Here is a 14,263-nt window from a genome sequence, read left to right on the forward strand (position 1 = left end):
TAATCCTCCGCCTAGCGGCACCGGCACACCGGGTTCTAGTCCCGGTTGGGGTGCTGGATTCTGTCCCAGTTGCCCCTCTTCCAGGCCAGCTCTCTGCTATGGCCCGGGAGTGCAGTGGAGGATGGTCCAAGTGCTTGGGCCCTGCACCCCATGGCAGACCAGGATAAGTACCTGGCTCCTGCCATCGGATCAGCGCGGTGCGCCAGCCAGAGTGCATCAGCCGCGGCGGCCATTGGAGGGTGAACCAACGACAAGAAAGGAGGACCTTTCTCTTTGTCTCTCTCTCTCACTGTCCACTGTGCCTGTCAAAAAAAGGAAAAAAAAAAAAGTTTTTTCTGCTGTCTTTATGGCAGGGAGAGTAGGCTCCATTGTACTGTAGGGGCAGTTGTGTCATATTTATCCTACAGCCAGACCTGCACGTGGCTGCTGCTGGTCCTGTGGCAGCCAAAGATCTATGCCCATGGCAGTGAAGAGGATGAGCTGGCTGCTTGTGCCACTGTCGGCTTCTGCCAGAGACAGCCCAATACTTAGGGAAAGGAAAAACCACCTTTTGAGAATTATTTTCCTATTTTTAAATCTTATATAAATGGAATCATATCAATGAGATCTATTCCTAAAAATGGCCCAAGTCCTTGGGCCCCTGTGCCCATGTAGGAGAACTTGACAAAGCTCCTGGCTCCTGGCTTTGGCCTGGCGCAGCCCTGTCTGTTGGCAGCCATTTGGGGAATGAACTAATGGATGGAAGAGCTCTCTCTTCATCTCTCTCTCTGTAACTCTGACTTTCAAAATAAATAAATTAAAAAAAGAAAACCAGGGAGATATTTAGAGCTTCAGTGGCTTTGGAATACATGAATAGCTTAGCCAAGATAGGAGAATGAGTTAGAGTTGGAGGAGAGTTATTAGACTTGAGATTCCTGTGATGTGTTTTAGCTCAGGTAAAATAAAGTCTCTGCCTTTCAAGCTGATCTAACATTCATGTCACCATTGAACAAAGCATACAGATGGCCACATCCATACACATACTTAGTCACTTACCTGATAAAAAGAGCACTTAATGTTCGGGATGTGCAACTTAGGTTTTTATTTGAACTTTCCTAGAGAAGCATCATTTGAGATAGGTTTATATTTCAAATCAAGTATTGAATGGTCTTTCAAATCTCAGCCATTATAGAAGTCACAGGAGAAGACTTACTTTCCTACCTTAAACTACTGGAGAACCAACCATGTATGAAACAACATAGGATGAGACTAGAAAGCTGTAACGAAGATCCAGTTGGAATTTTTGAGGAAGAAAAATATAATATCTGAATTAAAAAATAAAGCTGAAGGGATTTGAAGATTAGACACTGAAGAAGAGATTAGATAGTAATAGAAGATATCCAGGATGAAGCATATAGAGATAAAAAGACTGTGAAACAACTGAACAGAATTTTTGTGACCTGTGGGACACCATCAAGAGGTCAAACACACGTGTAGTTACAGTTCCTGGAAGGGAAGATAGCAGAAAACATTTTACCCAAATTTTATGAAAATTCTAAACCTACACATACAAGGAGTGCAGTGAATTTTAAGTAGCATACACATAAAGGAAACTATACCATAAAGAAGGACATTTCTTGATGACAAAAGGGCACATTCACCAAGAGGGCATAGCAAGCTTAAATATATTATTCTTGATTAGCTCTAAAATATGTGAAGCTGAAACTTATCAAACAGAAGGGAAAAGTAGACCAACCCACAATTGTGTCTGGGATCTTAGCATTCTTCTCTCAGTAATTGATAAAACCACCAAACTGAATGTTGGTGAGGACAAAGAAGAAGGGATTAACAGATTAACACTTTCAAAATTGATGTAACAGAACACTGTACCGAACATCAACACCAACAGAATATACCTCCTTTTCAAGTACACATTGAATGGAACATTTACCAATACAAATCTTGATAATTTGAAAGAATTGAAGTCAGAACAGAATTAAAATATAATAACGATAGTTGGAAAATCCCCCAAATCTGCCAGTAACGCACTTCTAAATAACTCATAGAAAAAAAAAGTCACAGTAAATATTTTGAACTGAATGAAAAGTAAAATGCAACACAGAAAAATTTGTGGGATGCAGATAAAGCAATGCTTAGAGGGAAATCCATATCTTAATTAAATGCTTCTGTTAGAAAAGAAGAAAGCTCTAGAATCAGTAATGTTAACCTAGAGGCTTAGACTTAACAGTCTGGAAAAGTAAGAGAAAATTAAATGCAAAGTAAACATAGGAAGGTAAGAAAAAGCAAAAAACTAATGAAATAAAAACAAACTAAAAGCTGCCTTTTTTTTAGATTAATAAAATTGCTAAACTAGCCAACTGATCAGGTAAAAAAAGTGAGAATACACAAATACCCTCTCTCAGGAATTAAAGACAGACATCATTACAGAGCCACATAAGTTAGAATGATAAGAAAATAGTATTACCAAGGTTACGTTATTTTACTTGACAGCTGAGATGAAACAAATTCTTAAGAAAGACAAACTATGAAAGCTCACTTAAGATGAAATAGGTAACAAGAATATCCCCCTTCCAGGGGTGAGTTTTTGGCCTAGAGGTTAAGACCACTGTTAATACACCTGGTCCCATATTGAAGTGCCTGGGTTTGAATTCTGGCTTTACTCCCAGTTTTAGCTTCCTGCTAAAGTGAACTGTGGGAGACAGCAGGTGATGGCTCAAGTAGTTGGGCCCCTGCCGACACATATATGAGGCCTGGATTGACATCTTGGCTTCTAGCTTCCGTGTGGCCCAGCCCAGTGATCAGAGTCATTTGGGGAGTGAACCAGCAAATGTGATCTGTCTGTGTATGTCTTTCTCTCTCTTTCTCTCTGCCTCTCTCTTGAAAAAAAAAAAAAACTCTCTATAAAATAATTAACAGACATTTTTTAATGAAAATTAATTAAAGCCCTAATTAATAATGGGGTTATTTAACAATAGTCCTATTTTCTATTAAGGAAATTGAATTTGTAGTTAAAAACTTTCCCAGAAAGAAAACTTTAGGCTATGATTGTTTCACTAGAGAATACTTCAAATATTTAAAGAAGTAACACTAGTTCTATGTAAATTCTTGCAGAAAATAGAAGAGAACACATCTCAGCTGGTTTATATGGCCAGCCTTACTCTCTTCCAAAAGCTGACAAAAATATTACAAAGGAGGAAAAACCATAGTCTAACAATATATAAAGAAGGGACCATACCATGACTAAGTTGTTTTATCCCAGAAATTAAGGATCAAATCCTACTTGATTTTAAGACTTCCTGTAGGCCGGGGCCGCGGCTCAATAGGCTAATCCTCCACCTAGTGGCGCCAGCACACCGGGTTCTAGTCCTGGTTGGGGCGCCGGATTCTTTCCTGGTTGCCCCTCTTCCAGGCCAGCTCTCTGCTGTGGCCCGGGAAGGCAGTGGAGGATGGCCCAAGTGCCTGGGCCCTGCACCTGCATGGGAGACCAGGAGAAGCACCTGGCTCCTGCCTTCGGATCAGTGTGGTGCGCCAGCCATGGTGGCCATTGGAGGGTGAACCAACGGCAAAAGGAAGACCTTTCTCTCTGTCTTCTCTCTCTCACTGTCCACTCTGCCTGTCAAAAAAAAAAAAAGACTTCCTATAAAGCCATAGTAATTAAGACAGTACAATATTAGACTGAGTACACATGGATTTAGTGAACAGAACAGAGAATCTAGAAATAGAAGTAGGCCATGTAATGAACTGATTTTTGTCAAAGTTACCAAAATAAATTAACGAGGTAAGAGTAATCTTTTCAATGAATGCTGTTGAACAATTTGACGTTTATATGCAAAATCTTGAATGTTGACCCTGACCTCATTAAGTATTCAGATATCAACCTGGAAAAGTTCTAGGTTGCATTATGTTCTCCCAAAATTCATATGTTCAAGTGCTAACCACCCAGTACCTTAGACTGTGACCTTATTTAGAAATATGGTATCTTTGAGATGTAATTAGTTAAGATGAGATCATAATATTGAGAGGGGTTTCTGATCTGTTCCGTTGGTCCATGTGTCTATTTTTTGTGCTAGTACAAGGCTATTTTGATTATAACAGCCCTGCAGTATGTCTTGAAATCTGGTATTATGATGCCTATGGCTTTGTTTATATTGTTTAACATTACTTTGTCTATTCAGGGTCTCTTATGTTTCCATATGAATTTTCAAATCATTTTTTGGCTGTATCTGGGAAGAATGTCCTTTAACTGGGATCCCATTGAATCTGTCAATTTATTTGGGTACTATGGACATTGTGATGATATTAATTTTTCAGTCCATGAACATGGAAGATTTTTCTGTTTTCATGTGTGCATATTTTTTTAAAAGATTTATTTATTTATTTGAAAGTCAAAGCTACACAGAGAAAGGAGAGGCAGAGAGAGAGAAAGAGAGGTCTTCCTTCCAGATGGTCCACTCCCCAGATGGCCGCAACAGCTGGAGCTGCGCCTATCCGAAGCCAGGAGCCAGGAGCTTCCTCCAGGTCTCCCACGCAGGTGCAGGGGCCCAAGGACCCGGGCCATCTTGTACTGCTTTCCCAGGCCATAGCAGAGAGCTGGATCGGAAGAGGAGCAGCAAGGACTAGAACCGGCACCCATATGGGATGCTAGCGCTTCAGGCCAGGGTATCAACCCACTGAGCCACAGTGCCAGCCCCTCATGTGTGCGTCTTAATCTATTTCTTCCACTAATGTTTTTAAATTTTTATTGCTCTTAGAGATCCTTCACATCTTTGGATAAATTTATCCCAAGTTATTAAAATTATTTTGTAGCTATTATGAATGGGACTGACCTTACATTCTCAGCCAGAGCATTGTTTGTGTATACAAATACTGTTGATTTTATATCCTGCAACTTTGCTGAATTATCTTATGAATTCCAATAGTTTCTTAGTAGAGTCTTTTGGTTCCCCTATATATAGAATCATGTCATCTAAAAATAGGGATAAATTGACTTCCTCTTTTCTAATTTGTATCCCTTTGATTTATTTTTCCTAATGGTTCTGGCTAAAACTGGCAAAACTATATTGAATAGTAATGGTGAGAGTGGGCATCCTTGTCTGGTTCCAGACCTTAGTGGACATGTATCCCGCTTTTCCCCATTCAATATGATGCTGCCTGTGTGTTTGTCATGTATTATGTTATTGTGTTCAAGTATATTCTGTCTATACCCAATTTTTTTTAAAGATTTTTATCATGAAGGATAAAAAAGATGTTGTATTTTATCAAATATTTTCTCTACATCTGTTGAGATAATCATATGGTTTTTATTCTTCACTCCATTAATGTGATGTGTCATATTTATTGATTTGTGTGTATTGAACCATCCCTGCATCTCTGAGATAAATCCTAATTAGTCTGAGTGGATGGTGTTTTTGATGTTTTGTTGGATTCAATTAGCTAGTATTTTGTTAAGGATTTCTGCATGTATGTTCATCAGGGATATTGGTCTATAATTCCCTTTCTTGTTGTATCTTTTTCTGGTTTTAGAATTAAGGTAATACTGGCCACATGGAAGGAGTTTGGGAGGATTCCCTCCCTTTAAGTTGTTTTGAATAGTTTACGAAGAACTGGAATGAGTTCTTTTAGAGTTTGGTAGAATTAAGCAGTGAGGCTCTTTATTATTGATTCAGTCTCAGCCTTGGTTACTGGTCTATTCAGGTTTTTGTACTGCAATTTTGATAAATTATGTGCCTAGAAATTTATCATTTCTTCTAAATTTTCCAACTTGTTGCTGTGTAACTGTTTTTAATGACTCCTGCTGATTCTTTTTATTTCTGTTGTGGTAGCGATTGTAACATTTGCTATTTCATTTCTGATTTTATTCATTTGGGTCTTCTCCCTTTTTTCTTTTGGTTAATTGGGCCAGTGATTTTTCAGTTTTGTTTATTTTTTCAAAAAAACAACTCTTCATTTCAACAATCTTTTGTGATTTCACCATCTTATTTCAATTTTGTTTATTTCTTCTTTAATTTTTATTCTTTCTTTCCTCCTCCTAATTTTGGGTTTGGTTTGTTCTTGTTTTTCTAGGTCCTTCAGATGCATGGTTAGAACATTTATTTCATATCTTTCCAATTTCTTTTTTTAAAAAAGATTTATTTTATTTATTTGAAAGAGTTACAGAGAGAGCGTGAGAAGAGGTCTTCTATCTGCTGGTTCACTCCCCAGATGGCTGCAACGGCTAGAGCTGAGCTGATCCAAAGCCAGTAACCAGAAGCTGCTTCTGGGTCTCCCATATGGGTTCAGGGACACAAGGACTTGGGCCATCCGCTGCTTTGCCAGGTGCATTAGAAATGAGCTGGATTGGAAGTAGAGCAGTTGGGACTTGAACCAGTGCCCATATGGGATGCCAGCAGTGCAGGCCGGGGCTTTAACCCACTGTGCCACAGCACCACCCCTTTCTAATTTATTAATGTAGGGACTAATTGCTATAAACTCTTGCCTTAACACTGCTTTTGCTTATCCTATAAGTTTTGATAGGTTGTGTTGTCATTTTCATTCATTTCTCGAAATTTTTTTATTTCCCTTTTGATTTCTTCTATGACCCACTGTTTATTCAGGAGCATGTTGTTCAGTCTCCATGTGTTTGTATATTTTCTAGATCTTAAGTTTTAATTTCCAGCTTCATTCCATGTGGTCAGAAAAGATACACATACCAAAAGAACCAGCAGTCCCATCTTTTGGGTATTTACAGACATATCCAGAGTCTTGTACTGAACAGATTCATTGTAGTTTTAGTCATCATAGCAAGTTTTGGAAGCAACCCAAATAAATGTGGACTTGACTTGTAACTAAGTAAACAAATGATGGTTTAGTATACTCATAAGATGGAATACATTTTGACAATAAAAATGAGTTATTGATATACCCTCAGCATGGCTGAATGTCAAAAGCATCATATAAAGTAAAATTATCAAGACATAAAAGAATACCTGTGATACAATTCCATTTATATGAAGTTGTTGAACAGCGAAATTATGGTAGCAGAAAGTAAATAGAAGTTGCCTGGCGCTAGCAGGTGGAAGGGACTGACTAAAAGGGCAGGGGATAGTTTCTCTGTGTGTGTGTGTGTGTGTGTGTGTGTGTAGGGATTTCTTTATCATGATTGTAATGGTGATGCTGTGACTATACAGTTCTCAGTACAAATGGAACTTTCCATTAAAAATGGTGAATTTTACTTTTATATGTTATCACAACAAAGAACCATAAACAAACCGAATGTGTACTGTCTGTCCAGTGCTGTTAGGAACACAGAGAAATGTGGGCCCTCCCCACAGGGGGCTCACAGTCTGTGGACACATTGTAGAAAGGGGCATGGTGCTGGAGAGGAGTACTGGGGCGTGGAGAGGGAAGGCGCTGCAAAGGGCCCTCAAGTTGGAATTTGAGGGGAAGTGTGAAATTGTGCATTGGGCTTTATGAACTGCAAGAAGCCTGGTGTGGCTGGAGCCCTGCGGCAGTGAAATGTGCGTGGAAGTGGCAAGAGTGGAAGCTGGACAGGTTGGCAGAGAGATAAAAGGTGGAACATTTTTCACATTTGCTTATCAAGTTCATGTTGTAAAGGAAACTGTGTACTTGAGAGAGAAAGCCTTGCTCCTGGATGAGAGATGAGATACCAATGCACCCTTTCATTTCTCTTTATTCCTTTGCTTTGGATTTAACAAAGAAAACACATTAACTACACACATACACACTTTGCTTTTAGAATTAGCTATTTTTAAGCAGTGATTCCTCACGAATAGACCTCAGCTGGATTTAGCCTTACAAATACGTATTTGAATGTTTGAGCAATTCTTTCATGCCAGCACATCCTTCTGTGAGAGCTGCTGCAATTGGGCAGGTGTTGCTGGTGCCTCCTGGGAGTCTCAGTTTCTTTGCACGAGGTCTCCCCCACATTCCATTTTGGAAAGGAGAAAACCTTCTGAAACCACTTACTTGGTTCAGCTCCGTATCCTTGACATTCTTGAGCATCACTCTGTCATGGGAGTGACGGAAGGAAGTACACGGCTGCACTGTGTATGTCGGCGCAAATGCAGAGAAAGGACTCCCGCAGGTGCATGGGGCAGCTGCTAATGAGGGTCTGCTCTGAAACCGAATGCTCTCTTGTATATTACAGGCGATGGAGTTCGAAGGCTGGGCCGACGCTCTGTTTCTGCTGCAGTTTACCCTCTCCTGTGTGATGGGGTGAGCCTTTGCTGCCTTGTTAATAGATGGGTTTCCTAGAAAAGTTTGTTCTGGACTCCTTAGGGTATCTAAACCATGCCTGTTCTCACCTCCGTATTTTTCTGGTATTTTCCTCAACACATCAGTTGTCGCTGCTTGTGATTGAACCTGGCAGGCATTGGAGCAAGGTGCTTCAAAATAGAGTCGACCTGGGGCCTCAAGACGGAAACCTCAGTGCCAGTCTGAGGGTTCCGCCTGCTGCCACCCAGTTGTTAACTGGCATCCCTTCTTAAAGTGGTGTTAGTTTGTCTTTCGTCCTTAAGGATCACTCTGGCCTTCTTCCTGGCCCAGAGATCCGACTGCCCTCGTGGCATGTGGGCAGCTGAACAAGGGTCTCTAAGCCCTGTGCTGTCTGCCTGGCTCAGGTGGATGTGGAGGAAGCGTGATCTTTGAAAAGTACTCATTGATTACGAGTGATGCTTTCAGGATTTTGGTGAAGATGGCACAGCAGAACACCTGCTGTGGACATGTGTTTCTTTTAAGCAAAGTTTTTAAAAAATCTGAAGCTGCAGCCCAAGCAGCAGGGAGGTGGGGGAGCTCGCAGTTGGTCAGAGGCCAGAATGTGCTAGCTTGGGCAGTGCCGCTTGTTTCTCTTGGCCAGAGATCGTGGAGTAAGCAACTGGCTCCTTCTTCAAACACACTGTTTCTTTCTCCATTCCAGGTTTATCTTGATGTACTCCATAGTGCTCTGCACTCAGTATAATTCTGCTCTTACAACTACAATAGTTGGCTGTATTAAGGTGAGTTGGAAATAAAAAGTCCTGTTTTCTTTTTGGAACGTGCTTTATTTGAAAATTGTGCTTCTAAAGCTCATCTGGCTGTGGCCTCAAACCCCATGATCGTGATAGTTTGGCTAATTTTGGTGACAGTTTCCAAAACAATGCTTAAAACCTCAGGCTAGACACAGTTTCTGCTTGCAGGCAACTTAGCTCTGAGGGGTAAGGGAAGAGAACACGGTATTATCTGAGAGTAGAGGACCAAGGAGAACTGGGCCTCCTCCTGCCAGGGCAGCTAGGTAACGTGGCACTGAGGGAGACAGCCCTGGAAAGGCCCAGTAAGACCGCTTCTGTTCTCAGCCTCGCTGAGTTCTGGCTGGCTTGTAAGGAGAGGATGCCTGCCACGAGCTGATCGAAGGAGGTTCCTAGCCTGAGCTAGTCCTTCCACGGCCCACTTTTAAAAGCTGGGTCTGGCATTTCCAGTGATATCATTTCCTCCTGGTCCATTTTATTTGAGGGTGACTCGCTGGTCTTTAGCCAGGCAGCCAGGTTGACTTGAATACTGAGTTAGTGGCTTGAGGCCTGAGGACTTCTCGTCGGACTTTGTGATTCTGGGGCTTTAGGATCGAAGAGGCCGCTGCACATCTGAGTTTCTAATGAATTAGCAAAGTGGACTTGCTTTCCAAAAAAGGCAAGACAAAGAGAGAGGTCCTTGATCATTGGGAAAAAGAGGGCCTATGACGGCCTTTCGGGTGCCCACGCAGTCAGTAGTGAGAGAAGAGGGTTGGAGAGGTAGGGTTTCTTCTGGTGTGCTTCTCTCGGTGCCCCCGCTGCAGTGCTACCTGCTTCGTTACATTTTAGAAATAGAGTGGGTTAAAACTCCAGAAAATCTGTGACTTAAAAATCCTGGAACTGGAAGTGTTTGGCGTGAATAGCGTTCTGTATTAAGCTATAACAAGTTAATTGTGTGACTTCCCCCAGAAAACCTGAGGCCATCTGCATTTGGAGAACTGGGCTGGCCGAGACAGGGTTAGCCCCTAGGTTAGTTTTCAGCTGTGTTTGATTTTGCAGAGTGAATGCTTCAAAAACATAGTAGAAGGCTTGTTTTCACATGAAGAACAGTAAGAACCTAAGAGAGGGGCTGGCGCTGGCGCTGTGGCATAGCGGGTAAAGCCACTGCCTACAGTGCTGGCATCCCATTTGGGTGCTGGTTCGAGACCCGGCTGCTCCACTTCTGATCCAGTTCTCTGCTATGGTCTGGGAAAGCAGTGAAAGATGGCCCAAGTCCAGGAGCCTCACTGCCCAAGAGAAAGAGAGAGAAAGGTCTTCCATCCACTGGTTCATTCTCCATGGCCGCAATGGCTGGAGCTGGGCCGATCTACAGCCAGGAGCTTCTTCCGGGTCTCCCACGCGGGTGCAGGGGCCCAAGGACTTGGTCCATCTTCTACTCTCTCAGGCCACAGCAGAGAGCTGGATCTGAAGTGGGGCAGCTGGGATTCCAACTGGTGCCCATATGGGACGGCAGCACTGCAGGCGGCAGTTTAACCTGCTATGCCACAGCGCCAGCCCCAATCTTTTTTTTTTTTTTTTTCAAGATTTTATTTATTTATTTGAGAGGCAGAGTTACAAATGGAGAGACAGAGAGAGAGGTCTTCCATCCATTGATTCACTCCCTAAATGGCTTCAACGGCCAGAGCTGGGCCAATCTGAAGCCAGGAACCAGAAGCTTCTAGTTTCCCACGTGGGGGCAGGGGCCCAAGCACTTGGACCATCTTCCATTGCTTTCCCAGGCCGTAAGCAGAGAGCTGGATCAGAAGAGGCGCAGCCAGGACACAAGCTGGTACCCATATGGGATGCCAGCACTGCAGGTGGAGGCTTAACCACTATGCCATAGTGTCTGCCCATAGTTATGTTCTTGTTAACATGAAATCTATACTTTCCTTTTGATGTATGTTCCTCCTCATGGTAGTCCAAGAATTCCATGACTTAGTCAAACTCTAGAGGGAGTGGAAAAACTGGATTGTTTGGTTAGTTCACCGTTGCTCCTGTTTCTCACTGCTGCATGGGATCTTTGTTGAAGCATGGCAGGCACCTTCAGAAGCATTGGAGCCACTGGTGCCCTTGCTGGGCCGTGGTGGAGCTTCTACCCTGGCCTCCCAGTCTCAGCCTGTTCTGAATCGTTACGCCTCCTTCTGTGCTTGAGGGTCCCAACTCTGCAGACCCTGGGATCAGCATTGTTTGCTTCTCTGGCGTGGTGGGAAAATCCCGTAGGAAAACTAGCTAAAAGTGGCAGTTCTTAGGCTTATCCTAGATGTACTGAGACAGAGTCTCCAGATACAGCCTGGAAATCTGCATTTTAAACAAGGTTTCCAGACAGTGCATAGGTATACTGGAGTGTGCAATTTGTAATCTTTAATTTTGGGCCGGCGCCGCGGCTCACTAAGCTAATCCTCCACCTTGCGGCGCCGGCACACCGGGTTCTAGTCCTGGTCGGGGCGCCGGATTCTGTCCCGGTTGCCCCTCTTCCAGGCCAGCTCTCTGCTGTGGCCAGGGAGTGCAGTGGAGGATGGCCCAAGTGCTTGGGCCCTATACCCCATAGGAGACCAGGATAAGTACCTGGCTCCTGCCATCGGATCAGCGCGCTGTGCCGGCTGCGGCGGCCATTGGAGGGTGAACCAACGGCAAAGGAAGACCTTTCTCTCTGTCTCTCTCTCTCACTGTCCACTCTGCCTGTCAAAAAAAAAAAAATTAATTTTGAGCTACCAGGATAGACTCTTTAGGCTTCCTGATACCTGCTGTTTGGGGAATGTTGCTGTCTTGTCCTGGTAGCCTGTCTTGCGTAAGATGCCCTAGTATATATGTACAGGTTTTGTAACTTCTGATTCGGAGCACACACTGGACCCTGCCGCCTCCCTTTCTGAAGTTGTCTGGGCAGCTTATGTAAATTAATGTACTGTCTCCCTGGATCCCTGAATACACAGAGAGGTCTGTTACACACTTTCCCAGCTTTGCCCACTGGCCTGGTTTATGGTTACAGGAATTTTCCCTTGAAATAGTAAGAAAATCTGCTCTAAGGTAACTTGTGTCTTCATTCTTAGAGCCAGAGAGGCTGATGCAATTCTGAATGCTCTCAAAGGGCGCTCCGATATAAAAATAATTTTGAAAGTTGTTTTTGGCCTTTAAGAATGCCATAGCACTTTATTTTCCGTCTCTTAAGCCTAATCTGGAAGATCCCAGGTACTAAAAATGTTCCTGACATTTGCAGCTCATGGCGGTTGCAAGAGCAGAGGGGGAAGCTGTGACTTCCAATAAACATGAAAGAAGAGAGATTGAGAGGGATTGAATAATAACTTTGGAAAGCTGCTTTTCACTTTTGTGGTCTGAGGATGTCTACATGCCTGGCAGTGTTGGGAGAGGTGATTTGGGATGCACTATTTTGAGGCTTATTCCCATGCATTTTTTAAGATACTGAGGACAATTCCTCCAAAAATAAGTCTTCACGTTGATCAAGTCCTCTTTTTCCTTTTTAAAGAAAGATGCAAAGGTGTTGTCACACAAGCAGTTTTCCCATCCTCTGTCTCACAAGCCAACAGTTATCTCAGTGGAGAAGAAAGCTGACTTTCCTAAGACTGCTAAATATGTCTTTGTGTTTCCTGTCCCTGGTAACAGCGGTGCTTCTTTGTTCAGATTCATAATGTCAGTCCATACCACAAGGCAGGGAAAGTTTGATAATCTTGTTAGTATTTTTCATCTTGGTGAAAGCATTTATCTTTTGGAGGGCTAGATCGGGAACAGGTGAATGTCATTGAGTCCTTTAGTGTTCTTGCTCATCCTACACTCTTTCCAGGGTTGGTAGTGGTGGTAATGTGTGTTGATTTTTGTATTTTAAGGATAGGTATCTTGATCACCACATGGATGATTTTGTATATATATATTTGGAGGCCAATGCCATGCTCGTTAGGCAACTGAAGCTTCTGTATTTATATTTTGAAAGTTCAGCTAAATCTATGTGACAAAATATTGCCCTTTTCCATTTTAGAATATATTAATAACTTATATTGGAATGGTCTTTGGTGGAGATTATATTTTCACATGGACAAACTTCATTGGCTTAAATATCAGGTAAGTAAGAATTTTTAATTAAATATAACCATGTTGACTAGTAGAATTTAGATACGAATAGTGTCAAATAGTATCACAGTAAGGTTGCATTATTATTTTTTAAAATTATTCATTCCCATCTGCTGGTTATCTCTCCAAATGTCTGCAATAGCTCGTGGCTGAGGCTGAAGCTGAGCTGAGACCTCAATCCAGGTCTCCCACATGGGTGATCGGAACAATTACTTGAGCCATTACCTCTGACTGCCAGGGTCTGAATCAGCAGGAAGCTGGAATCAGGAGCCACAGAGGCATCAGGCATTTTGATACAGGATGCAGGCATCCCAACCACTTGACCAAACAGCCATCACTGGGCTGTTAGTTCAATGGCAGACTTGTTCATTTATGGAATGCCTTCTATGCACTAGATATTTAATGGCTCTACATAATGTATTTTATTTAAGAAGGAGGAGAAAATGCATTCATATGATATGCAACGTTTGGAGAACTTTTTCTGCAGGTTGAACTCCCAATGCTTACCCTTCAAAGAGCAGTCATCCAGTAGTTTTGCCAGATGGCAGTGAGTGTAGTATTGCCAAGAAGTTCAGTGCTAAATGATACTATCTCTGTCACAACTGCTTGTGTCTGACCTTAGACATATCACTGGCTTTCTTTAGACCTTACTTAGCTTTGTTAATGAAGGGGGTGACCTGCATTGTATTTCAGATCTTTCTCAATTCTAGAATTTTGAATGTCATTGCCAGAGATTTGCAAGCAAGGGAAGACAAGGAGTTATTGTTCATTGGGAGTAATGTTATATAGGATGAATAAGTTACATAAATCTACTGTACAACACAGTACTTATGGTTAACAATACAGTGTTGTGTGCTTAAAAATTTGTTAAGAGGGAAGATCTCATGGTAAGTGCTCTTACCCCCAAAAGAAAAACCTGCAGAGGGACATAGGGAACTTTTGGAAGTGATAAAGATGTGGTGACAGTATCACAGGTATGTGTGTATGCCCAAACTCAACAAACTGTATGCATTAAATATTTGCAAGTATTTTTTTATTTCAAACATAACTCAGTAAGACTGTGAAAAAAAAAATAAAACGGCTAGATGTATCTTTTTGTATTGTAGGCGATTTTTTAAAAAAAAATTTAACATACATAAATATCATATTTATGAGATGTGATC

The 14,263-nt window shown here is 42.1% G+C and overlaps 1 protein-coding gene across 1 annotated transcript in view; it reads left to right on the forward strand.

The window, feature by feature from the left end:
* Positions 1 to 14,263, forward strand: part of SLC35D1 (solute carrier family 35 member D1) — a 54,505-nt gene that overhangs the window by 16,607 nt on the left and 23,635 nt on the right. Inside the window, exons 9-11 of the mRNA XM_051856391.2 lie at positions 8,147 to 8,214; positions 8,915 to 8,993; positions 13,009 to 13,091. Of these exons, the coding sequence (XP_051712351.2) occupies positions 8,147 to 8,214; positions 8,915 to 8,993; positions 13,009 to 13,091 (230 nt within the window). The remainder of the gene's footprint in view (positions 1 to 8,146; positions 8,215 to 8,914; positions 8,994 to 13,008; positions 13,092 to 14,263) is intronic.

This window comes from Oryctolagus cuniculus, chromosome 7 (assembly GCF_964237555.1).
Source record: "Oryctolagus cuniculus chromosome 7, mOryCun1.1, whole genome shotgun sequence".
Classification (NCBI taxonomy): Eukaryota; Metazoa; Chordata; class Mammalia; order Lagomorpha; family Leporidae; genus Oryctolagus; species Oryctolagus cuniculus.